This window comes from Miscanthus floridulus, chromosome 17, assembly GCF_019320115.1.
Source record: "Miscanthus floridulus cultivar M001 chromosome 17, ASM1932011v1, whole genome shotgun sequence".
Classification (NCBI taxonomy): Eukaryota; Viridiplantae; Streptophyta; class Magnoliopsida; order Poales; family Poaceae; genus Miscanthus; species Miscanthus floridulus.
Window position 1 is genome coordinate 57922562 of NC_089596.1, and position 27698 is coordinate 57950259.

The following is a 27698-nucleotide window of genomic DNA, read 5'->3' on the forward strand; positions in this document are numbered from 1 at the left end:
AGACAAGCCTATTCATACGTTTTTCTATTACTATAAAAATATCTATGTATGGATATATTTGTAGTTAGAGTTATAAAGATATAGTTTTCATATGCATATATGCAAATATATGGATTCATGAACAGCACATTATTATTTAATTTCAAGGAGCATATCTTATGTAGGCAGCCATCTAATCTATTTTAGTAACCAGGAATATTATGCGTCAATACATTTTTTTTCCTTTTATTTATGAGAAACATCCATGAACAATTAGCATATATGAACACAGAGATCACAAAAAAAAAAACAATAACATTTTATTATCTATATATGTGAGCATGAATAACGCACCGTTGGGGAGTCATTACAATAGAAACTCCAAATACAGGTACACAAATGATCAAGACAACATGACATATCATCTCATCATGCTGGCAGTGGCCGCCAGAACAAAAAGATGAAGAGAAGCAATTATATGGATTCGAGAAGCTTATGTATGTTATGTATGCACTGTTGCACATTTAATCCAGATATATCGTATTGAGACCGACATGTGATGTGCTACTTTTTGGTGTACTCAGCTCACACACATTATTTTTTGTTTGCAACTGTAGTACACAAAGCACCCACGAAATTGCTTGTTAAAGAAACAATTATAATATATGTATGATAGTTAGGGTGCTGATGATCATTCGTTCTCTGCGGAAGTCAAAACAAAAAACTCTTATTCTTCTTCCTTTTGCAAGGACATGGCAACTAATGTTGTATATATAGAATTGTATATACAATACCGAAGGTTACGTTCATTCAACAACTACTGTTCAAACATTATGTATATATATGTGTGTGGACCCTAGCTATGTTCTCCGCTCCAACGAGCGATAGTGCCATCTGAGACGACTGAAATGTGAATATGTGATGAATGGGACCTAGAAAATGGAGGGAAAATAAATAAACTAATAGAATATAATAATGGAGGATGAGAGTCCACAGGCTGCACTACTGAGACAATCATGATTACTTGTTAAGCAGGAATACAGACATCACACTGGAAATCCATATCAATGTGACTGACCCCATATATAGCACTCAAATCAGCAGAGGGTAAAAGCTTGAGCATGTATCCTGACTATATATGAAGAAAGATATCATATATGTATATATAATATATCTGAGTTGGAGCAGAGAACTTATCTTTCTCTACTATACTTCCTGCAATGCAAATTTAATTTTTTTTTCTTCAAGTGAACTGATATATATGTTTTGTTTATATGTATGTACTCCTAACATGATCCTCCAAGTCCCTTAGACCTCTCTTATACAAACAAACAATAACAATATATAGTTGTAATAATAAGCAACTAAAAAAATTTAAGATGGAGGTGGTGGGATGGGATTAGAATTGGGAGGCCGGCGATGGTATGATTGAATCAAAAGGCTAGTAGATGATCTACCCTTATCACGAGCTTGGCGCGGATCCTTCTTCCTCCTTCCTTGTCGTCGTCGTCGTCGTGGCAGCGGCGGAACTGCTACTACTTGCGCTAGCGCTGGAAGTACTTGCAGGAGGAGGAGCCGAGGCGGACGCCGGCTGTTGTGGTTCACCTGCAGACGGCGATGGTTCATCGTCGTCGTCGTCCTCCTCCTCACCGCCGGCGGCCCCTGACGTCGTCCCTGCGGTTACAACAGGAGGCGGCGCGACTGGAGGCGCTGCCGCGCTCCCTCGCTTGCGCTTCTTCTTCTCGTAGGGGATGCCGCGCGCCTTGGCCTGCGCCTCCCTTACGTCGCGCAGGTAGATGCGCACGGCTTTGGCCGCGAACGGATTGGACTCCGGGCGGCCCCCCGACTCCTCGTACGCGGCGCGGAGGCGGCCGATGAGCGCGTCAAGGCTGCCCCAGGCCTGGCGCAGCGGGCACGCGCAGGGCGCCGGCGGGTTGGGCTGGCCGAAGTAGGCGCAGCCCTCGGCGTGCACCTTGGTCTTGCCGAACTGGTCCAGGTAGCGGAGGAACTCGATGACGTGCGCGCCGCTGCAGCGCGCCAGCGTCAGCGGCGGCTTGTGGTTCCGCAGGTACTGCAGGAACGTGTTCCAGTCGCGCCGCTTCTGCGACTCGTACCGGCTCAGCCCCGCCGGTGGCGGCGGCGGCGGAGGCGGAGGCTGCTGCGCCAGTGGCTGCGGCTGAGCCGCCTGGGCCGCCGGCGCTGGGGCTGCTGCCGGCTGTTGCCTCAGCTGCTGTGCTCCGGCTTGTTGCTGCGGCGTCCCTTCCTGCTCTGCCTGCTGCCGGCTCGACGACGAGGCTGCTGCGGCGGCGGCCGAGGACGACAACGGCGACGGCGACGGCCCGGCCTCCGCTGGCGCAGTACTACTGGTTCCTCCGCCACCAGCAGGCGCGTCAGGACCAGGCTCCATGGCCAGCAGCTAGCTCTCCGATCGATCCGTTAGCAGCAGCTCTCCCTGCCCGCAGCCGCAGGTGCTTGCTGTTTAAGTGTAGCCGTGTCGTAGGTGGGAGAGAGAGCGAGGCTCCCGCGCCTACCAGCGCAGGCAGGCAGAGAGAATCAAGCTACGAAGGACGATGGGAGGAAGAAAGCACCTAGCAGGAAGAAAGAAAGAAAGAAGCGGCTGGTTGGGAGGGAGTGTGTGCGGCTTTTGTCGCTGGTTGCGTTAATAGCGTCTCCACTACACGCTGTCGACTGCTTAATCGTAATCATTTCTTTATTACTGTTTCTCATTTATTTACCGTTGTTGTATTGTACTGTACGTACCAATCAGTAAGCATGTTCAACTCCTGGGTTCATTAATTAATGTAGCATTTTAGTTTGTCATGTCTTTTGTATCATATTATGTACTCCTATATTTGTATGGGTGTTATTATATAGTATATATATATTATATACGTAGGCTCTTTTATTTAAAGAAAATTTTTTCAACAGTTCAACGTCTTTTTATTTGTCGTGCATATATAGGGTTTTGGATTCATCGGTCGTGCCGTGGAAGAGTACTCTGATTTCATACTCCTCCATATGGATGCACTTTGCTTAGCTAGCCTTTAGTTCGAATGGGATTTTGGATACATCACCGGGGCTGTGGAAGAGTGACGTGGCAGGCTTGGGTCAGGTCAGCTGGTGGGACATCGTGGAATATCATGTCAGCTTCTGAAACTAGCTAGGATACTGCTTTGAATTTTGCTACCCAACAACAGCTGGCTGATATGACGTCGTGAATATTTGTATTGGCATAACGTGTATGCAATGGGATTAATTTCCCACGCGAAAATAGACACACATCTCTTTCGCGGTGACACACAAACTGCAAAATTCGTTATTCTCAGTGATATTGCAACGTGGTAATGTTATACATGCATATAAGGTTCAATGAATTGTACGTTCTCGAACTTAAAAATGCATTTACATTGATGGCAAAATACTCAGCATGCCATTCAGCGTGTTCGGCTGGTCAACTTCGACGGGCTGACTGGCCTTTTTTTTTTCAGCCGGAGCAGTGTTTTTCTCTCATCAAATTCCAGCATGAACAGTGTTTCCAGTTTTGTGGTCACTGCAAATATGGACTGCAAATATGGTCACTGCAAATAAATGTACGTTCTCGTAATGCCACAAGGCAAGTTATGTATAGTTGAATGGGCTATATTTTTTTCTAGTTTTTGTTACATTATATATGATCCAACAAAACAATAGGCACTTATTATTATATTGAAAAATAAAAGGCTAAGTAGCAATTTACGCTGCTAATCATAAAACATTATAAGACTAACTCCAAATACAAAAAGATATGTTTTATTACTTCTGATAAAACACTACTGGAAAACTGTACTTTGTCGAGTGCCTGAGACTTTGCCGAGTGCTTTTTATCGGAGCACTCGGCAAAGCAATATTTTGCCGAGTGCCGCCCTCGCCAAAATAAAGCACTCGGCAAAGGTGGCTTTGCCGAGTGCCAGACACTCGGTAAAGCCTGGCTCTCGGCAAAACTGGCTTTGCCGAGTGCCGCGGCACTCGGCAAAAGGTGGTCGGCCCGTGACGGCGGCCACCTGCCGTCAGATTTTGCCGAGCGCCTAACGGCTGGCACTCGGCAAATTTTTTTTATTTTTAAAAACTTATTTTGCCGAGTGCCAGACCAAGGCACTTGGCAAATTTTTTTATTTTTTAAAAACATATTTTGCTGAGTGTAAGCCTTGGGCACTCGGTAATTTTTTTTAATTTTTTAAAACTTATTTTGCCGAGTGCCAGCGCCAGGCACTCGACAATTTTTTTTTATTTTTGAAAATCAACTTTGCCGAGTGCCCCCTGGGCCGGCACTTGGCAATTTTTTTTTAATTTTTTAAAACTTATTTTGCCGAGTGCCAGCGCCAGACACTCGACAAATTTTTTTTATTTTTGAAAATCAACTTTGCCGAGTGCCCCCTAGGCCGGCACTCGGCAAATTTTTTTTTTGATTTTGGGCCCAAATTTTTTTCTGGGGCCCTGTGACAGTATTTCAAACTCTATTTTAAAATTTGTGGCAATTTTGACTTTTTTTTGATATATTTCATTAGTTTATTTCGTTTCGTCGAATTTTTCGGGATATTTCAAATTTGAACTGCAGGTACATGGAATAATAGACTTTGGTCATCCAAAAATTGATACTCATGATATTTAGGGCATGTTTAGGCCGTATCCAGGAACTCACATGAAATCTCGAGCATCTCGTTGACATAACATGTCGAGGTACTTGCCGGAAATGTGATTTTAAATTATATAAAATGCAAACGAAGTTCAAAAATCACGAAACTTGTCGAGGCGTCGTGTTATCGCATGTGGAGGCTGTGGTAAAAAATTGTGAAGGTTTCGAGCAAGTTGTGACGTCAGATGCCAAAACCCAGACATCTCCACATGTGATCAAGTTCCGACCTTGTGGACTTGAAAGAGGGGAGGTGGGAGCCGGCCTGGTCATGGGACAGGTACAAGCTTGGCTCGGATGACGAGCAGGACAACAAGCAGGAGTGGGTTTTGGTGGACTTTTGGGTAAGTGTCTCACAACATAGCTCAATACATCTCCTCCATTGCTTAAGTCTTTTATTGAAATAATGAACAGATACATCGTGTTTGTATGCAGAGGTACTTCAAGGTCAAAGAAGGTAGAGAAACCCTGGCGGATCAGACGGCACACAGAGCCTGTAAGAAGTACGTCGGCGACATGATTCACGAGGCGCGACTCCAGGCCCACGTCGACTACTATAGGTCCATCAAGAAAGAGCCCCTCAACAAAACCGGCACAAGAAAGGTGGCGCTGACCAAGGAGCAGTACCTTTAGGTAGGTGAATAATATTGATTCGTTTTGGGATTTAGTAGGTCCAGAATTGATCTTCTTATATGTCAAACACTTGATGATGTGTAGGTGCCAGCCTCGTGGTGCATGCTGCATAGATCGGTATGGTTGAGGATCGTGGACAGGTACCTTGACCCGGCGTACATCGCAAAGCACGAGCAAGGCAAGCGGAAGCGGGCACTGAGGACCGCTCCAACTCACCACCAAGGCAGCCGCAACCTCCCCGCATTCAAGCGGGCACTTGTACGAGATGTCATTTATCTATTCTAACGCTCAATTTTGCCTGATTTCTAATCATCTTGCCGTCTTTCTCGCAGGAGGTGGCCCACCCGGACGTGCCGGTGTCGGAATTTGGGGCATGGGCTGTGTCCCACATGGGCCCGGTGAAATCCGATGTCGTCTTCAACCCGGATGCCACTGCCTAGGCTTACTCTGACCCGAGCATCCACGCTAAGGTCAGAGACTACACGGAGGCGGTTAGGGCGCTCCGTGGCTCAGATCATAATCTGAGCATTGAGCCCCTTGAGACAGAGATGATTGTGAGGCTGGGGCAAGGCAGGAAGCACGGGCCTATTATGGATTGCAGACGATGCCAACTCCTCGAGCTCTGCACCCTCTCTCTCCGACGTGAGGGCACGGAGCATGGCCAGAAGCCTTCCCATACGTGCACGGCCTACTCCAACACTGTCGCGGGTCGACGAACTTCAGGTAATTTTGGTTTCACTCATCGTACATTGAACGTTACACACATTATTCAGATTTGCAATACTGAAACATGTGATTGAAACACTATAGGCTGAGTTGGCAAAGACAAGGGAGACGTAAGCGCACCTAACCGCAGAGCTGGAGGCCACGAAGAAGCAGATGGCGGACATGTATCAGATCATGCAAACCATCGGGCAAGCACCGGGTGTCCAAGTGCAGTTGCCAGCTCCAGCTCCGGTTCGACACTTCACTCCTGTGAGTATGAAAGTTTAATGCGTTCGTGCCGTTGGGATTGTCGGCCTTCGTGCCGTTATGATTTTCAGCCTTCATGCCGTTGGGATTGTCGGCCTTCGTGCCGTTGTGATTGTCGGCCTTCGTGCCGTTGTTTTTTGCAGGTTGGAAACCTCCCCGTGCAGGGGAGGTGCTGCCAAAATTTTCAATTTTGAGTCTAACACATGCAATCTCTTCTGTTTTGTGCAGCCTCCGTCGGCGGGTTCAAACAATCCCGCTAGCGTGTCACCGGCGGCTGATCGCGTCAACCCTTCGTCGCAGTCCGATCCTTCACCGCTGTCCAGGGGGTCACACCTGCAGTCTCCGTCTCCGCAGTAGGGATGTTGAACTTTGTGATGTTGAACTTGTAATAATAAACTTGTGATGTTGAACTTTGGTGCATTTGTGATGGATTTTCGATGGATTTATTAAATATGCGTGTGCTTGTGATATATAATGCATGTTGGTGATATAGATGTGATGATTGATGTATATATATATATATATATATATATATATATATATATATATATATATATATATATATTGTCTGTTACAATGGAATGTAAAAAAATTGCAATTCTTGGGGTCTTTGCCGAGTGCCATGGGCAAGGCACTCGACAAAGATTTTTCAAACAAAAAATAATAAAATTTCTTTGCCGAGTGCATCGCCGCGGCACTCGGCAAAGTATTTTTTTTAAAAAAATTCAGAAATTCTTTGCCGAGTGCCTAAACAGGGGCACTCGGCAAAGTAATTTTTTTAAAAAAATAAAAAAAACTTTGCCGAGTGCCTGGACAGGGGCACTCGGCAAAGTACTTTTTAAAAAAAATAAAAAAAATTTTGCCGAGTGCCTGGGCTGGGGCACTCGGCAAAGAAATTTTTTAAAAAAATAATTTTTTTTTTGCCGAGCGATGGGTCGGGCACTCGGCAAAATAACCGTTAACGGCCGGCGCCGCAACGGCCGAAAATATTTTGCCGAGTGCCGCCCAAGCACTCGGTAAAATTGTTTTTTATTTTGCCGAGTGTCCCGATAAAAAGCACTCGACAAAGACCCTTTGCCAAGAAAAATTTTGCCGAGCGGACTTTGTCAAGTGCTACACTCGGCAAAGCCTTTGCCGAGTGCAAAGGGCTCTTTGCCGAGTGTAAAAACACTCGGCAAAGCCGCGGCCTCCAGTAGTGAAATACTAGGCACTTATTATGTTGAGGGAAAATTCACGTGTCTAGCTAGTGTAGTATTTCAGTAGAAGCAAGGTGTGAATCGGCAAGGAACAATCTCTTTTAGATAGAAGCAACATGAATGTGGTCGTGCGTTCATAAGCTACTAACGAAGCCATAAGTACTGCTGGTAGAATATGTTTGATTTCTGATGACATGATTATTCCTTTATTTAAGAAACAAGACATCATAAGGAAATGAGTTATTAAGTTGACACTACAAAAGAGAGGCAACATTCGTCTACTGTATAGAGTGTTAGGCTTCTAGCGATTGGGTCAAATTAGAAGACACATATAGTTCGCTTTTCTTTCTTCGCTAAGTCCAAAAATGTGGAAAACATTCATGTGAAGAAGACTTCTGATGGAACACCCTTTCTTGCTAGACGAAGGCACGTTACACGAGCTAGACCCCTCTAGCACTATAATCCCGGCCTCATCTGTCCATTGAAACTGACCTTTTGGGAAATTCAAGAAAACATTTTTTTAACCATTGGTAGGAGAACCCCCTACCTTATTTTTTTTGTTTTTTAAACCCAGCCCAAGAAATTCATCCCCGTGTGGATTCGATCCTAGCCTGCTCTGGGGTGCTATTGAGGAGCTCCAACCACTAGACTGGCGGCCTGTTCGCAGAAAACATTAGCACTATATTTGGCTTGTTAAAGAAACACTTTTACACTATTAATAAACTATTAAATAAAGATTGCTTTTATCTTAATGTATGCATGTTTACTTGGTCTATATGGTGACACATAGCATTTATGCTTAATTTTAAATTTAAAATGGTAGAAATGTGTAGTTTAGAAACATATAGCACACTTTATGGTTATTGAATTATTTTTTCCATAATACTGTATATTGGTATTAGACTTAGATTTGAAGGATATATTAGTTTATATTTTATAGCGACGGATATGGATAATTTAAATACAAAATAAAATGGCTACTTTAAATCAGTTGTCATTATGTGGGTAGTATAAAAGAAAATTTAGGAGTTACTTTACATTAACTTTCATAATGGCAGATATGTGTAATTTAAATGTAAATTTAGGGGGCTATTTTAATTTACCTTTCAAAATGATAAATAAGTTGTGTAATTTAGACGCAAATTTATTGGTTGCTTCTTTATGTATTTCTGATAATAGCAGGTGTGAGTAATTTTTATAGAACAAAATAGACCTAATGACTATTATTGACAATGATGATTAGAATCTATAAATTAATCAAACGGAAAATGATTATATTTTTCATGAAATATTCTAAGATTTATTTTTTCTAAGTGCATCTTGTGAGGATTAACTTCGAGCCTCCGTTGGTGGCTTTCAATTTGTAATAGTTAAGATAACTGGACAAATTTAATTCTTTTATTTATGGCTGGATTTTCTAGAGAAATATTGTCAGTAAACAGAGAAGTTTCTCTATATATGTTCAATTGAAAACGTATTTCAAATTTTCAATACTTCTGTACAATGCCGTGCACTAATTGTATATGCCCACGCTATATATCCACGATTGTACTGTGTCTTTCTTTATAAAATCTAGTATATAGGAATATTTCATTTTCAAAACTAGAGAAATAATCACACTATATAATATATATACACTAGTTATTTTCTTTAGCTCTCCTGTTTGATCTTGGTAACATTGTTGGTCACAGACAACAGGAAAAAAATAACCCTAGTTAGATTATCCCCACTCTACACATGTATTGTACCCAAGCTATTGTAAGGTACCTGTATAGCTTTCGCCACACGAAACAGATTCATATATATTAAAAAAAAATCACGAGTGGTTGAGGGCCAAAGCATAAAAAAAATAAAGCCAGTTATAGTTTGGTGCATGCACTGTACGCACACTGATGGAGCCACAGATGGGACAAATCCTAATCATGATCACACACTAAGCATAATTTAGAATTCAAAAGGGCAGAGAGATTTATAAAAAATATATTGTTTGATTTATTGGAAATGTAGTGCTTGACAATCAGGGGCACTACTCATATACTCTTTTCTTTTGCTTTTTTTTGGCAGGTAGGGCACTATACTCGGCCGGATTGATTGGACAGCTATCGGTCTTAGGCTCTGTTTGGTTCCTACATGAGCTCCTAAAATTTCTGTCACATCGAATATTTAGACACATGCATAGAGTATTAAATATAGACTAATTACGAAACTAATTACACAACTTGCGACTAATTTACGAGACGAATTTTTTAAGCCTAATTAGTTCATGATTTGACAACGAGGTGCTACAGTACATATGCTAATGACAGATTAATTAGGCTTTAAAAAATCATCTCGTAAATTAGCCTCAATCTATTTAATTGGTTTTGTAATTAATCTATATTTAATGCTCTTTATAAGTATCTAAATATTCGATGTGACATGAATTTTAGAAGCGACTAAACAACAAAACACCCCCTTACTGTCATCACGACCAATTTACGTTCAAAAAGATAATGCACGTTTAATTTGTTAGTATTACTCTCTTAGAGGGGGCCAGAATAAATGATTATTAATCCACCACTAATTTAAGATTTGCTTTAACGGTAGTCTAATGATAGCTGCATCGTACGGATTCATGCATCAACGGGTGTTTACTCCCTCCATTCCAGAATAAGTGTAGTTATGGTAACCATGCTGGCTAAACTTTTTAAGCTTGACTAGATTTATAGTAAATATTAGCAATATTTGTATCTCTAAATAAATTTATTATAAAAATAGATTAAATGATCTATCTAATGATACTAATTATATACCATAAATATTAATATTTTCTTATATATATAAATGGTCAAAGTTGACTGCATTTGACTTCTTAGAAAGCGTGAATGACACTGCATGGCACCAACATGTATAGGGTAATGATGTCAGTTTGTCTCTCCTTTTGGTGCTCTTTGTACATATCACGGTCAGTTTTGACTATTTTCAATTAACTCAAGATTGTCAATCGACAAGAAAAGACACCTTTTTTTTTTATCTTTAGGTGGACTATAATCAGTCAATGAAGAAATTTATGAGAGGAAAATAATTGTAGGCAATACTACTACACAACACATAATTCTTGTTGGCCCATCACTGTGTGTTCTAGAGCCGGCAGTGATGAGGCTTTACTACCCGTCATAAGTCTAGGATCTGGATAATGATCTGGGATCCTATTGACCTGGTAGTAGAAGCTCCTCTCACTATCGGGTAGAGACACGATTTGGCAATGATAGGGAGTATCACTGTCGGGTCAGACCATAATCTGACATTGATATGCCAATATCGAGTCGTGGATTGACCCGACAGCGACGCCATGATATAGCACTGCTGGGTTGAGCCATGGCCTAGCAGTGACCTATGATGTTGGATCCAGCTACTCCAGATTACTCGGCTCTCCACGTTTGATCCAGCTACCCACGTTGCTTCTGGTTATAAATAGTGTTAGATTGTAAATAGGATCGGCCTTTTTTTAATTCAATATGAGATTTTGACTAAACATTGACTCAAGTCAAATAGGTGGCTTTTGTGTGCATCTGTTGTGAAGTTGAGAAAGACAATGGGTGTGCTGAGTCAAGCTATGCCATGGTGAGGTGTGAGCGTGACATGCATGGGTGAGGGCCAAGCTGTGCCATGCTACAACATGATGTGGTTGAAAGTCCCAAGTTTAGTTTTGATAATTGAGTGACAACATAGACTAATTCTTTCATTTGAGTGTTTAAGCTAGGGTCCACAAGATGGTGTTGAGAAAGGCAAGGAACATGGTGGAGATGAAGATGACCATGGTGCAAGTGCTCAATATGGATGGAGAAGGATGATGGAAATGGAGACAAGCCCAAAGGAAATGGTATAATCTATATATTTTTGTTTCACTAGCCAATGTGTAGTAGAGAAGTTGTCGGTGTTTCATAAACCGGACTAGTAAACTTATGTGATTGTCGCGTTGCTCAAGGAAGATAATGGTGGCATCCAAAAGACACAAGGATTTATATTGGTTCAGGCCGAAGCCCTACGTCCAGTCTCAGAGATGATCGAGTGCATGTTCCTCACTTGAATGCTCTGAAGTTCTTACAATGGGGGGTGTAAGAATGGTGGAAGAGGTAGGAGAGCTAGAGCTAGGAGATAAACTGCCTAAAGGGAAGCTTTAGGAGTCCGGGGGATGTGAAGAATGTGGAGATGATAAAGATGAAGAAGATGTTGCCTTGGCTGCCCTTATATAGAGTTTGGGGTCAGGGCATGTACAAAGAATAAGGTTGTTGGCGGTCACTATTGATCAAATCAGACCGCCAATTAAAGTCCAAAATGGGAGAAATAAATAAACTTATGACACATGCATATACAGTTGACCTAGTTCTAGTTGTATTGGAGAAAACATGTTTTGCAGGACACACAAGTGGAAAACCAAGCAAAAGGTGCAATCAGGCAAAGCGTAAAGTAGATTCGCGCAACCAAATATCAAAGGAGAAGAAAGCCCACCTACATGCCAAACTTGGCTCGAGCATCGATGTGGAAGGGGCCTAGTCCCACCTAGGAACCGACCACATGAAGGCGGTCACAAGGTGGGCCCACTAGAGGTGTGGCCATACCCCAAGGGCTGCCACCTAGGCCCGGCTTCCATCGACTGATGCATGGAGGCATGCAATGGCAGTTTTGGCCGGTTTCCTAATTTATCTATGCCAAACCGACCATTAGCCACTATAAGAAGAGGGGTGGAGCTCTCCTTCAACACACACCTCATTTGGAGCTACACACCTCACTACCACTTCTTGTATTTTTACTTCAGTAGTCTTTTGTGAGCTAGCAAAGCTATCAAGGAGGGCTTGGCTCCTTGGAAGAAGAGAGGAATCTTGGTATGAATATTATAAAGAGTTCTTCCATAGTCATGCCCTCATATCTTCAATATAGTAGTGCATATGAACTAGAGTATAGTTGTCATGTTATAATCATGATATATGAACTAGCATATACTTTGTGTGTTATGATCTTAACATGTTGTCGATGGTAGTTAACAAACATTATAAACAATCAATATAACATGTATAAGGGCACAAATATAATCACCAACAAAGGTCTAGGGGTTGAAACGAACAAATTCCACAAATTTTGGTGAATCTATATTTTCTGCAGGGTTTATCTAGAAAATCATCAAGGTGGACCTAGATGTCAGACTTAATCGCGCTTATCCACAGCGAAAACAACCCTAGAAGGTTCTAGAAGACTCAAGAGGACTCCACACCGAAGTGGAGGGCGAGGTCGGCCGGCCCTTGGGGCCCACCTGTCAGCCCTCTATTGCTATGTCGGTTCTCCACCGCCTCCTAGATTGCATCTATGCCGTTTATTCAAGTCGTTTTGATCCGAGGGCTTAGGATTGATGCTCTGGCCTATATATACCAGCCCCTGCCACCCTCCCTGAGGCACAAGTCATTTGAGAAGATAGAAACCCTAATCATCCTTAGAGCTCCACCATATTCTAGGGCATAGCTAGTTAGACTAGGTCTAGAGGGAGGCAAGCAGGCTTCGCTTGGATCCGCGATCGTGTCAAGAGCGTGGTTTGATATAACCTTTGTACCCCCTCTCTTTTGTATATCTCATTACTTTTATATGTTTGCTACAATTGTTATGACATTCATCTTCATATTTATCATATTCCCAGTTATAATGTTCATCTTCTACTTTGATTATATGCTTAGTATAGCTAGATTATCATCATGTTCATGCATAAGTTCTTATAGCGCTTGCTCTAAAATACAAGGGGTGAGTGGTCGACATTGTGTAAGTGTGGTGCTTATATGTTGTTTACCTGTGGATACACCCTATTTTCTAGGTCATGTGGTAGATCGCGGATGTGACACTCCTGTTGACTCCTTTGTATTCCACTCCCCGAATATAGGTATACAAGTAGGATCTAGTTACGAAGGAAGACAAGCTCTATTCTTAATCTTCCTTAGTAATATCCCTTATGTGTAGATATGAAGTTGATCTTAGCCATGATTACTAAGTATAATTGCACTAATCAATGTATGCTTTGACTTATAATTAATAATGACTTAGAAATTATTCCTCTAATATTCTACTTAACCATGCTAATGTCATAGAAAGGAGTACTCTAAGTGATCAATGATTAGTTATTATGCACTATTCATATATACATTTACCTCTTGACTTACCCCTGTTGTGAGTAGAATATTGGTTATGGTTTACTTCTCCATCAATAGTATAAGTTATCAATACATATCCATGCCAGACCTTCCCTATGGTTAAAATATAAATAACGATGCCTGGAATACTCTCGGGTAAAGTGCTATAATGGTATATTATCTGTGCGCTTGGAGATCCCTTTCATATATATATATATATTCTTCCTAGTCACATAAAATAATAAAGAGCTACTTTGTATTATTCTTGTAGTAATGCTAAGTAGTACCAACAAGCATCTCTGGCATCATCACTAGGGATGACAACTTGGTAAAGCATTGTTAAGAGATGTAGACATGTAATAGGTGGCTACTTAAAACAAGTGACAAACTAATAAATACCAACAAGCATTTCTAGCACCGTTGCCAGGGAAGGTAGCTAGGCAAAGGATGTATTGATAAACTTATACATATTAATGTGATCGAGATAACCATTGACCTCTGCTCAAACAAGCTTACCCCTGTGTTGTCTACTTATGTATCTTATGCTAGGAAATGTATGACCGGTTTTGACCTTTCGATAAACTATGTCGACGATCCAGAAGCATTATGTCAAGTTCATAAACCCAGGGTCCCTCACGGACCAACTTCCCAACAAAGGCTCGGTCCAGCAGACAATGTTGCAAACAATGCGCAACTCCTGGGCCGACCCAAATACCTAAACGATAGGCTAGAAGGGCGATCTAATCTCCAACCGGAAGGCCTGGTCGAGGAGGAGCGGCACCCACTTCCGACTCCAGCCCACCTCTCTAACCGGAGCGCTCGCTTCGGTCTCTAGCCCGCCTCCGGACGGCCTCTCTGATCGGAAGGCCTGGCCTCAACACCACTTCCGGCTCCGACCCGCTTCTCCGACCGGGAATGCGCCGAACCCCTGCTTATAGCTCCTCTCCAACTGGCGCAATCAGAGCCGACTAGGACCAACCGACCAGGGACGCCCACTCAGTAAGGACCAAGAAACAGACGGAATAGGTAAGGCAAGGCACTCAAGTCAACCACAAGACTAGGGGCCATACCCTACATACCTACAGGATAGTACCGACAGGATTTGTTAGGGATTGCCCTGACATAACTTGCAGGCATGTTAGAACAGTGTTGTAGACATCGACATTTGATCTACAGTGTTCTGGGCGCCTCAACGACTGCCATATCGAACAAGCACGGTAAAACCCCTTGCGTTCCTCTGGGCTTCAACAGTATGGCGAGCACTGACGTCTACCACACCAGAAGAAGACGACACAACCTCCTACATGCATCTGACACTAAGTAGTATTGTGGGCTCCTACCATCATCTTGTACCTGCTGGCATAGACAACAAGACTTAGTAGCATACGCACTCTCTCCCTCACTTGTAAGGCCATCCCCTTCATCTATAAAAGGGGATGTGCTCTCTTCCAACAGATAGATTGATTCAGATCGATCAGTTCACCTACATTGATTCACCCTCTGTAACTTTAGACACTCTAAGGTTATACTGAGCACACGCTCAAATACTTAGCACATAGCGGGGCTCCTGTCACTCTTGGCCCTTCAGACCAGAGTCCGACCGGACCTCTTGTACCCCCACCTTTTTCCTTCTCATTTGTAACCCCACTGCACACTTCGAGCACCTAGGCTCAGGAATAAAGTCACCGACTGACTCAAACTAGACGTAGGGCACGTTGCCTGAACTAGTATAAACCCTGTATCATTGAGTGCTAGGCCATCTCCAATCACAACATACAGTAAAACTACAAATATTTATGTGTTGGTCACTTTCTGCACCGACAGTTGGCGCCATCCGTGGGGAAGACGTTGTGCGCTCAATACTTTTTGGTCATCGGATGGCCCACTTTTCCGCCACCTTCGCCATGATGGGCTCAAGCGATACGACTCGCTTCTACTCATTGGAGTTTCCTGCACTCCCACCCGTTGGGATGTGGGTTCGACCCATCTTCGAGCTGTCCTAGGCCTTCTTCTTTGGAAGCCTATACTTCATTGCCAACCGACTCGGCGTACTACACCTCCACGAGGAGGCACTTGTTCTGGCGCCCATTGGAGGGGCACCCTCCATCGGCTCTGGGATGCACCACGACTTCAACGACAAGGCACCTACGCTTCATTCCAAGCAAACTCTCTGCTCAAACCCTGCTATGAGTAATGTGCATACTGTTATTTACTCTCTATTTACTATCTCCCGTTGATTATCCGGAGGGACCGCGTTGTCCCTACCGCGACCGCCATGCGACCGGTTCCCCCACGGCCTCGTGTCCCCAGTCGACGCGTATGCCCAGGGGCTCCAAAGGATGCCGACGCCGCCCCCTCTCACATCTGAATTCATGGGGATGGTGAGCTATGCTCCCACCTGTTTCCTCGACCTCATGGATGATGATGTTGAGAGTGATGGCTCTAGCATCAATGATGTGGCGCCTAGCCACCATCCATCCTGGGAGTGCGCTATGGCAGATGCTCTGGGATAGCCACCGGTGGTAGCGGAGTCCTTGCAGACTCACACCCCTCTGGACCCTCATGCGGGGGCCCTCATGCTCGCACAAGGGATCACCAAGGAGCTATGGCAACGGCGGCAAAACCAGCCGCCTCCTGCGTCGGCACGCTTGGTACAACATGTTGAGTCTTGTGCGTGAGACCCGGCGAGCGACGCTCGAGGTCACACCCACTAGGTCTAGCGCGACATCATGAACAAGGGGAATGACCCCCCACAGTTTGCTTGGGCTAGCCAGAACATTGCCGCTGTGATAATGCTTCTGCGCGGTGTTCCCGAGCCTGTCAACCCCTAGGAGGGGGTAGTCTACCAGAACCTCTGGGTGCTGGTAGAAGCTAGCACCGTTCAACAGGCGAAAAGCTCTGCATTGTGACTCTGATACGCACCCTCTCTCCCCACTAGGGGAGTAGCAACGCACCAGATAGATCACTCTATCCGCTCACCGCTCCATCTGCTAGGCATGGCTCAGAAGGCAGCGGCTACGCCACGGTCTGACAGGGCGTTTGCTCCACATCGTCCGTTGGTACACGAATGGCTCGAACCACACCAAGACGCTCACAGCGTCATCAGCAACCGACATCAGGCCTGACATGATGATGACGTCCATCGGGCGGCGATGGGGACATGTGACATGGGTCCTGACCGAACCATCGAGGGGAGCAGTGAAACACGCCCTAGGCATGGTCATCGGCTAGATGACCGGAGTCCCAGCCCTGAGGGCCTATGACCACAGGCCTTTGGCCGATGTATCCGGAGAACACCATTCCCACAGCGCTTCCAACAGCCCACAAATATCGCTAAGTACACCAGGGAGACAAACCCTAGTATTTGACTCGAAGATTTCTGGCTCGCGTGCTGAGCCAGGGGGGTGGATGATGACCTTTTCATCATTCAATATCTCCCCATCTACGTGGGGAAACATGTTTGGGCATGGCTTAAATTCCTCCCGCACGACAGCATCCGTGACTGGCCGGACCTCAAGAGGGTCTTCGTCAGAAATTTGTAGGGGACATACGTCCACCCTGGTAACTCCTGGGACCTCAAGAGCTGTCAGCAGGAGCCTAGCAAATCCCTGCAGGATTACATCCATAGGTTCTCCCAACAATGCAACTCTCTTTCTGATGTCGTCGACACGGATGTCATCAGCGCATTCCTCTCAGGGATGACCTATGAGTCCCTGATCCACAAGCTTGGTTGCCTAAAGCCCTGTACCACCCGTGACCTACTCGACGTCACCACTAACCACGCCTCCAGCAAGGAGGCGGTTGGAGCGGTCTTCAGCGGAGGCTGGGACAAAGGCAAGGCCAAGCACGTAGACCAAGACGAGGGCCCCTCCACACAGATGGGCAAGAAGAACAAGAGGGATCGGCGTCAACCAGACAACACCGCATTGGTCGCCGCAACTGATCGTAGGGCAAGTAGCCCTAGCAGGGTCTACCTGACCACTTCAACAAGCTCATGGACAACCCGTGCACCAACCACACCTACCCCGTCAAACACCTCAACACAGACTACATGCTCCTCAAATGTTTCCTCTGATAGGCCAAAAAAGGGAGGCAGCAAAGAGGCGGCAGCCAGGAAAGGAGGCACAGTGGGCAAGGATAGAGACGACTTCCCCAACCCAAAGGAATGCATCATGATCTTTGGTGGATCCGACACCATCTGGTCCAAGCACCAACACAAGGTATGCTATAGAGAGGCATGCGCCGCCAAGATAGATGTCCCCTTCTTCCTTAGCTAGCCGAAATCTCTGATCACCTTTGATCAGAGGGACCATCCCTCCCACGTCATGAGACCGGGACGCTACTCGCTCATCGTCGACTCCATCGTCCGCAAGAAGCACCTCACCATGGTGCTAATGGACGGAGGCAGCGGCCTCAACATCCTCTATGTCAACACCCTCGACGCCATGTGCATCCCCCGGTCGAAACTCCGCCTAGCGGCCTCACCCTTCCATGGGGTGATCCTGGGAACGCAAGCATACCCACTTGGGCAGATCGACCTGCCCGTCACATTTGGCAACCGAGCCAACTTCCGCTCGGAAGTTCTCACCTTTGAAGTGGTGGACTTCCTAGGGTCCTACGACGCCATCTTGTGGCGGCCATGCTACGCCAAATTCATGGCAATCCCAAACTACACCTACCTCAAATTGAAGATGCTAGGACCAAATGGTGTCATCACCATGAGCAGCGCCTTCTCGCATGCCTTCACGTGCGACCGCGAGCATTTTGAGCTTGCCACCGCGGTCATCAACTCGACCAAGCTCCCACAACTCAGGGAGTCATCGACCCCAGCAGTCCTGGACTGCAACAAACCAACCTCGATGGCCTTCCGCCCACTCAAGGAAACCAAGGCAGTGGGGATCGACACCACCGACCCAACCAAGATGGTGCGGATCAGGACCCAGCTCCTAGCCAAATAAGAATGCAAGCTCGTTGACTTCCTACACGCCAATCGCGATGTCTTCACATGGAAGCCATCTGACATGCCAGGCATACCATGGGATGTTGTCAAGCACGCACTATGCCTCATCCCGAGCTCAAAGCCTGCTAAGCAACGTCTGCGCTGCTTCAACGATGAGAGGCGTAGGGCCATAGGCGAAGAGATCACCAAACTCCTGGTTGCTGGATTCATCAGAGAGGTATTCCACTCTGACTGGCTTGCCAATCCCGTTCTTGTTAAAAAGAAGACCGGGAAATGGAGAATGTGCGTTGATTATACTGGCCTCAACAAAGCGTGTGCAAAGGATCACTTTCCTTTGCCGCTAGACCAGATAGTCGACTCCACCTCGGGTGTGAGATCCTCTCCTTTCTGGATGCCTACTCGGGCTATCTCCATATCACAATGAAAGAGTCCAATCAGCTCGCAACCTCGTTCATCACCCATATGGTTCATACTGCTATGTAACCATGCCTTTTGGCCTGAAGAATGCTGGCGCCACCTACCAAAGGTGCATGCAACAATGCTTTGCTGACCAAATTGACCTGCTCGATTAGCCTGATCAAGCTGAGCGGCCAAAACCAACAATCGCCATCTATGTTGATGACATAGTGGTCAAAACGGCTCAAGCCTACAACCTGATCGCAAACTTGGCCGCAACATTCGCGAACCTCCGAAGGTTCAACATCAGGTTGAATCTCAAGAAATGCATTTTTGGGGTGCCAAAGAGGAAGATGCTAGGATACATCGTGTCCGAGCACGACATCAAGGCCAACCCTGAAAAGATCATGGCCATCTCCAACATGGGCCCTATACGCAACTTCAAGGGCGTACAAAGGCTCACCGGCTATCTGGCTACCCTGAGCCAATTATTCTCCTGGCTCGGCAAACGGGGGATGCCACTCTACAAGCTCCTCAAAAAGATGGATGCCTTCATCTAGACTAAGGAAGCTCAGTAGGCTCTAGAAAGCCTCAAAGCGTCCCTAATGTTGGCCCCAATCCTTGTTGCTCCTGAACGGGGAGAACCCCTCCTCCTCTACGTCATGGCCAGCAACCATGTGGTAAGCGCCGCCCTTGTCGTTGAAAGGGAGGAGCCATGACACCACCTTAAGGTCTAGTGGCCTGTATACTTTGTTAGGGAGGTACTCGCCGACCCCAAGGTTCGGTACCCCCAGGTGCAGAAACTCCTATACACCGTGCTGATGGCGACCCGAAAGCTCCTACACTACTTCACTGGCCATGAAGTTGTGGTCATCGCTTCATACCTGCTCGGGGACATCATCCACAACTGCAACACCGCGGGACGGATCTCCAAGTGGGCACTCAAACTCATGGGCCATGACATCAGGTATATCCCCCGTACCACTGTGAAATCCTAGGCTCTCATAGATTTTGTCACCGAATGGATGGAGGTGTAGCTACCGACTCCGAACGTCACCCACAAGTACTAGACAATGTACTTTGATGGGTCTAGAATGGCGCCCGGCTTGGGGGCTGGAGTGGTTCTGATCTCCTCGGATGGGAGTAGGCTTCGCTACTCCATCCGCTTCCATTTCTCGGCCTCAAACAACACCATGGAATACGAGGCCCTCATCGGCTGTACATCACCATTGAACTTGGCACTACGTGACTCTACATTCGTGGTGACTCAGAGTTGGTCGTAGACCAAGTCATGAAGGAGTCCTCCTGCAAAAGCCCCCTCATGACAGCATACTACTAGGAAGTGCACAAGCTAGAGGACAAATTCTAGGGGATCAAGCTACATCATATCCCTCGAAAGGGCAATGATGCCGCCGATTTTCTCATGAAATTGGCCACCAGGCAGGATCCGTCCCTGAGCGGGATCTTCATCAACGATCTCCATGAACCATCTGCCCGCATCCTAGAAGGTCCGATCTAGACACACCCCGACGCCGAGCCGGCACTCGGGGGATCCGACCCTAGTGCCTTCATGATGACATCACCCACTGACATTGCCGTGTTGGCACTCGATCAAACCGACTGGCGAGCATCGCTACTCGCCTACCTCCTCGAGGAGATTCTCCTAGTCGAAAGGACCGAAGCATGATGAATCGCCCAATGCGCCAAGACCTTCGTCGAGATCAGAAATGAACTCTACAAACAAAGTTTGTCGGGAGTACTCATGAAGTGCATCTCGACCGACCGAGGGAAGCAGCTCCTCCTCGAGGTCCATGCTGGAATCTGTGGACATCATGTGGCCTCGAGGTCATTGGTCAGAAAAGCCTTTTGGCAAGGTTTTTACTAGCCCACCACACTACGAGATGTAGAGGAGGTCATCCGTATGTGTGAGGGTTGCCAATTCTATGCTCGGCAAACGCATTTGCCGGCACAGGAGCTTCAAACCATCCTCATCACCTGGCTATTCGTAGTCTAGGGCCTCGACATGGTAGAACCCCTCAAGAAAGGCCTGGGCAGCTTTACTCACCTACTCATAGCAGTCGACAAGTTCACCAAGTGGATAGAGGCTAAGCCCATCACCAACATCTGCTCGGAAGAGGTGGTCTAATTCTTCCTCGACATCATCTACTGGTTCGGCATTCCTAACTGCATCATCACTGACCATGGAACTAACTTCACCAAGAAGAAGTTCCTAGACTTTAGTGATGGATACATCATCAGGATCGACTGGGCCTTGGTTGGACACCCACACACTAACGGTTAGGTCGAGCGTGCCAATGGCATGGTCCTCCAAGGACTTAAGCCATGCATCTTTGACCAACTCAACAAGTATGCTAGGCGATGGGTTGCAGAGGTCCCAACGATCCTCTGTAGCCTGAGAACGACCCCTAACTGATCCATAGGGTTCACACCCTTCTTCCTGGCCTACGGAGCTGAAGCAGTGTTGCCCTCTAACCTTGACCATGGCGCCCCAAGAGTGAAGGCTTTTGACCATGACCGAGCCATGGAGGCTCAGCAAGATGCAATTGACCTGCTTGAGGAGGCTCGCGAGATGACCGTCATCTGCTCCACTCGCTACTAGCAAACTCTCCACAGATACCATAAAAGGAAGATCTAGGGAAGGATCCTCAAAGTCGGTGATCTCATACTCAGGAGGACCCAATCAATGAAGGAGAAGCACAAACTCTCTTCACCATGGGAAGGACCCTATACGATGAGCGAAGTGATCCGATCGGACGTCTACCGACTAAAGGATGACAACGGCAACGTTCTCACCAACACTTGGAATATTGAACAGCTACGTCATTTTCCCTAAATTCAGTCTTACCGCTTTCTAGTCAACACTTGCTCCTATAAAGCCCCTAAATTTAGTCTTACCGCTTTCTAGTCAACACTTGCTCCTATAAAGCACCCTAGCCTAAACACTTTCAGCCCGGGTAGCTCGGGGGCTCCATGAGGGTACAATACTAAATACTACCTCTCTTTTTACTATCACATGGTAAAAACTTGTCCCCGAACAAAAGCGCATTCCATTCCTTTGATTGCCCTATGAGACTTTGTTCTTACTCCCAACCAAACGCACCCTGCCATGACCTACGGTTATGAGCAGCTGAGCCCCGTAGGCCATGCCTAGGTTCTTAAAAGCTACAGCCTACAGAACGAATGGGCAGGTATGAAAAATAAAGGATAAAAACAAAGCTATGCTAGGATAAAAACAAGGAACATATAATGATTCTATCACAAAAACAGAACTGATGTATTCATTGATACAAAAACTGTTCACACAGGGGCTCACCCATGAACTCAATGACTACATTTTCTAACTACTTCTACTCCAAATACTACTGTGGCTGCTCGACGGCATCGGCTAATGCCAAAGGAGAGGCCACAACACACGCCACCACAAGAGCCCCGCCTAGGTCTGCTCCCATGACTTCTGCGAACACAACGGGGACCTCAAGGGCCCCCACCCGGTTACGCTCCCTCTACTTCAGCGAGGCGTAACGAGTACCTCAAGGGAGTCACACCCATAGATGCTCAGCATAAGAGCATGGAGCTCCTGACCTTCTCATGTAGTCGAGGTAGCTCCTAGGTAGGGATGCTGCCCACCAAGGTATGGCTGCCATGGCTGGAAGATATCTCATCAAACTTTATGAACTGGCCAACCTGAGTAGATGCAAGGGTGAAACCTCCCACCGGCGTAGTCCCAAGCGTCTTCCTCTCCAGCAAGGCTCGCCCGAAGAAGAATCGCCGGAAGGAGTCCACGAGCGGCTCCATCCCGATGAAAGCCTCGTAGACGGTGACAAAGTCGACGACGTACGACACCCCTTAGTACGCCACCTCCTTCGGTGGAACCAACCCCTTCTCGGCGAGGGTGGCCAACACCATCTCATCTACGTTGGGGGACCTCCAACTTGACATCACACTTTGGAATCATGAATAGATCTGTGAGTTCTCCTTTCCTTCTCCCTTCCCCTATTTAAACAAGAGGCGGAGCAAGCGAGGAAAGGTGAAAGGATTGGGTGAGAAACCTTCTCTCTTCCCCCATTCAATGCAGATGGGAAGCGATGGGACACACACTGACCGATGGAACGGTGCTTGGTAAGATGGGACATGGCCTAGGTATGGCCCACCACTACCGCACGACTGGGCTCAAGAAAAAAATGCCACCACGCGTGGGTGGCTCTCCGCCTTCCCAGGCGGCACTTAGAAAAAACCCAAACAATGAGATCTTCGCCAGGATAGATAATCGGGCTCCCTAAGTCAATTGAATGGCTCAGGCAAATGCTGAGAGACAGGTATGGAGCAAAGGGACGCCCCATGTAGGCCATGCTAACTCTATCATGAATGATGAGCGTGGGTCCTGGTCAGACATTTCCGATTGGAGCTCTTCAAACCCCATCACTCGAGTCATCAAGGTAACATTACCGACCCTCTCTCTTTCTTTATAATCATTCATACATCCATACACGCATTCATTCCATATGCCTATGCCTCCCGAACAATTCAGGCCCGAATCGCCTAGGGGCTCAAGAACTAAGGCATCGCACATGCATCTAAATGCATCACAATGCTCCATGTTGCATCACGAAATGGCAGTTTCCTCATTCAAACATGAGCAACGACCAACCGGGGTTCGAATGCTGGCCCATGAAGGGCTCGAGGCTGCCTCGGGTCAAATAGAGCCAGGGGAGAAAACGTAGATGAGCCCCATGCGGCCCTCGCCTAGTCTGCCCCAAAGAAGACAGGGTCATCTCAACCTTCTCGTTCGATCCTAAACCTCCGCCAAACCCACAGAATCTCCATCGAGGGGAGGCCAATAGGCCACCCGGGTCGGTCTTCGGAATGACCCAGGCATCTACCGGGTTGCAGGTTGAGGAGCAGTGGAATGTCACAAGAGAGCTATGCTGACCCCGTCACGAACGACGAACCCGGATTCCACTCAATCATACCTGTTAGCGAGCTCACCGAGCGCGTCACTCAAGCCCAAGCAATCGAGACAAGCAACAAAGCTCAGCCCCTCTGGTTGTTAGAAACTAAGGACGGGGTAACACACAAAACTCAAACCGACCCCTACCAAGCCCAACGGGGCTCAGGGGCTCAAGAAACCCAAAACTAACTACCTTGGTTGCTTGAGCTACACCAACACCAGGATCCACGAGCTCTGACTCGCCAGATCCCAAAAGTAACTGCCTCGGCTGCGCGGGTTGCACCGATGCCAGGATCCATGAGCTCTATCTTGCCTGATCCCAAAACTAACTGCCTTGGCTATGTAGGCTGCAGTGACGCTAGGATCCATGAGCTTTGACTCATCCGATCACAAAACTAACTGCCTCAACTACGTAGGCTGCACCGATGCTAGGATCCACGAGCTCCGACCCGCTCAATCCCAAAACTGACTACCTCAGCTGCGTGGGCTACACCGATGCTAGGATATGCAAGTTTCGTCTCACCCGATCCCAAAACTAACTCCCTTGATTGCGTGGGCTGCATCGATGCCAGGTTCCGAGAGCTCCAGCTCGCCTGATCGCCTCGACTACACACAACACCTTGGCTGATGACTCTATCTCAACTAAAATGCATGCGCACACACCCGTTGACAAAAACCCTGAGGCGATCCTGACCGAATCACCCGGGGCTCAGGGGCTACACCCGTGGGTGTGCTCACGCGCACCCACAGACAAAACAAAACCTTCCCCGCTAGCAACATGAAAAAATCCCCAGACAATTCTACCTGAATCGCCTGGGGGCTTAGGGGCTATACCCATGGGTACGCTAGCGCACAGCCACAATCAAGACAAAAATCCCCCAAACGATTCTACTCAAATCACCTAAGGGCTCGGGGGGCTCCTGTCGGGTTCATAAACCCGAGGGCCCTCATGGATCGACTTCCCAACAAAGGCTCAATCTAGTAGACAGCGTTTTAAACAATGTGCAACTCCTAGGCCAACTGAAATACCTAAACAATAGGCCAGAAGGGCAATCCAATCTCCAACTGAAAGGCCTGGTTGAGGAGGAGCGACACTCGCTTCTGACTCTGGCCCACCTCTCGGACTAGAGCACTCGCTTCGGTCTCCAGCCCACCTCTGGATGGCCACTCTAATCGGTAGGCCTGGCCTCAACACCACTTCCGGCTCTAACCCACTTCTCCGACCGGGAATGCATCGAACCCCTGCTTATAGCTCATCTCCGATTGGTGCAATTAGAGCCAACTGGGACCAATCGACCGGGGATGCCCGCTCGGTAAGGACCAAGAAATGGGCAAAGAAGGTAAGGCAAGGCACTCAAGTCAACCACAAGACTAGGGGCCATACCCTGTAGACCTATAGGACAGTACCGATAGGATATGTCAGGGGATTGCCCTAACATAACATGCAGGCATGTCAGAATAGTGTTGTAGGTGCCGACATTTGACCTACAGTGTTGTGGGTGCCCGCAACGACTACCATACCGAATGAGCATGGTAAAACCCCTTGCGTGCCTCTGGGCATCTATAGTATGGTGAGCACCAACGTCTGTCGTACCAGAAGAAGACGATGCAACCTCCTACATGCATCTGACACTAAGCAGTATTATGGGCGCCTACCATCATCTTGTACCCACCGGCGTGGGCAGCAAGACTTAGTAGCATACACACTCTCTCCCTATCACTTGTAAGGCCATCCCCTTCATCTATAAAAGGGGATGCGCTCTCTCCCAATAGATAGATTGATTTAGATCAATCAGTTCACCTACATTGATTCACCCTCTGTAACTTTAGACACTCTAAGGTTATATCGTGCACACGCTTAAATACTTAGCACATAGCGAGGCTCCCATCACTCTTGGCCCTTTAGACCAGAGTCTGACCGAACCTCTTGTACCCCCATCTTTCTCCTTCTCGTTTGTAACCCCATTGCAAACTTTGAGCACCTGGGCTCAGGAATAAAGTCACCGACTGACTCAAACTGGATGTAGGACATGTTGCCTGAACTAGTATAAACCCTGTGTCATTGAGTGCTAGGCCACCTCCGATCACAACGTAAAGTAAAACTACAAATATTTATATGTTGGTCACTTTCTGCACCGACACATTACTTAAGAGAACTAAGGCTAAACTCAAGAAAGTTTTAGCTTTAGAGTTGGAGGACAACCAGATAAGGCGAAGCTTAATACCAGAATTCGAAGCCATAAGACTCTCCATGAATTCTCTGCTCCAACTATGGCCAACATCCGTACTGAACCAATAGTCAATGTTGGAGACAATGGATTTGAGCTCAAGCCCGCTCTCATCAACATGGTGCAAGCAAGCCAGTTTAGTGGAAAGGCACATGAAGATGTGAGTGCACATCTCCAATACTTTCTGGAGATCTGCATCAGCTTCACCATCAAAGGAGTTACTAAAGAGGCCATATTACTTCACCTCTTCCCATTCTCACTCTTGGGGAAGGCAAAGCAATGGTTCTACGCCAACAAAGATAGAAATACTACATGGGATAACTACTCCACCGCCTTCCTAGCCAAGTTCTTTCCCACATGCAAGACCAATGCTCTGTGTGGGAGAATTTTATGTTTTTAGCACAACATGACGAATCTGTCCCTGAGGCATGGAAATGCTTCCAAGATTACATATCAGAATGTCCTCATCATGGGATGGAGAATTTGCTACTCATGAAGACTTTCTACCATGGGTTGACCAACAGTACCTGTGAGACTATGGATGCTGCTGCTGGAGGTGCTTTCCTATCACTCACCATACTAGCTACAACAGCTGTCATGGAGAAGATGACCTCCAACCAAGGTTGGAATGAAGAACATCTACAAACCCACAAGAGAGGTGGAGGTATGCATCAACTCAAGGAGGTAGACATGATGTCTGCTAAGATGGACCTATTGATGAAGAAGCTAGAAGATCAAGTCAATGAGAAGCAAGATGTCATGCATATTCATGATTACCGCATGACGTGTGAAGAGTGTGGAAACACTGGGCATTCAGGGAACAGCTACCCTGAAACACATGAGGATGTGAACTTCATCAACAACAACTACTTCCGTCCTCAACAGAATCAAGGATGGAATCAGCAACAGAGGCCAAACTACCAAGGTAATTACTAAGGTAACCCTCAAGGTAATAATCTCATTAATTTCAATCAACCACCCTTGAGAGAATTGATTTTTGGCCAACTAAAATAATGGAGGGTTTATCTAGAAAATTAGCTTCTAATGATAGAGTTTTAGAAAATATAAATAATAGAATGGATAACCTCTCTTCTGTCATTAAAAACCAGCATAGCTTTAATAAAATGAAAGAATTGCAAATAGCTTAGCTAGCTGCTACTGTTCCTTCGATCGACAAATGTAAGATTCTGGGGCAACCGGAAGATCTAGAAACTACAAATCTTGTCGATATTCATAATGCAACATATTACTGTATACAACCATCTATGGGAAGGTGGATAAATTATACCTTGCCAGAAAAGGAGAGCGATCCAGGGAGACCTGTCATCCCCATCACCATTGGACCTCACATTTTCTAAGGAGCCATTTGTGACTTTGGAGCAAGTGTCAACATCATGCCTAAGGTAATCTATAATAAAATTAATAGAGATACTTTGTTGTACACAAATATGCGTTTGCAGCTTGTAGATTAGTCGCTCTGCTACCCCAAGGGAGTTCTTGAAGATGTCATTGTTTGAGTGGGACAATCATGTGTTCCTGTAGAC

The 27698-nt window shown here is 46.4% G+C and overlaps 1 protein-coding gene and 1 non-coding gene across 2 annotated transcripts; both read right to left on the minus strand.

Annotated features, from left to right (window-relative positions):
* Positions 1-878: 878 nt before the first annotated feature.
* On the minus strand, positions 879-2606 carry LOC136517468 (protein G1-like7). Its single transcript, XM_066511031.1, has one exon. It carries the CDS (start codon positions 2384-2386, stop codon positions 1442-1444), a length of 945 nt encoding a protein of 314 aa, XP_066367128.1. The 5' UTR covers positions 2387-2606; the 3' UTR covers positions 879-1441.
* A 23916-nt stretch (positions 2607-26522) lies between these two features.
* LOC136519182 (small nucleolar RNA R71) lies at positions 26523-26630 on the minus strand. The gene has a single exon (XR_010774743.1). It is a non-coding gene; the product is annotated as a small nucleolar RNA R71 (small nucleolar RNA).
* Positions 26631-27698: the final 1068 nt, after the last annotated feature.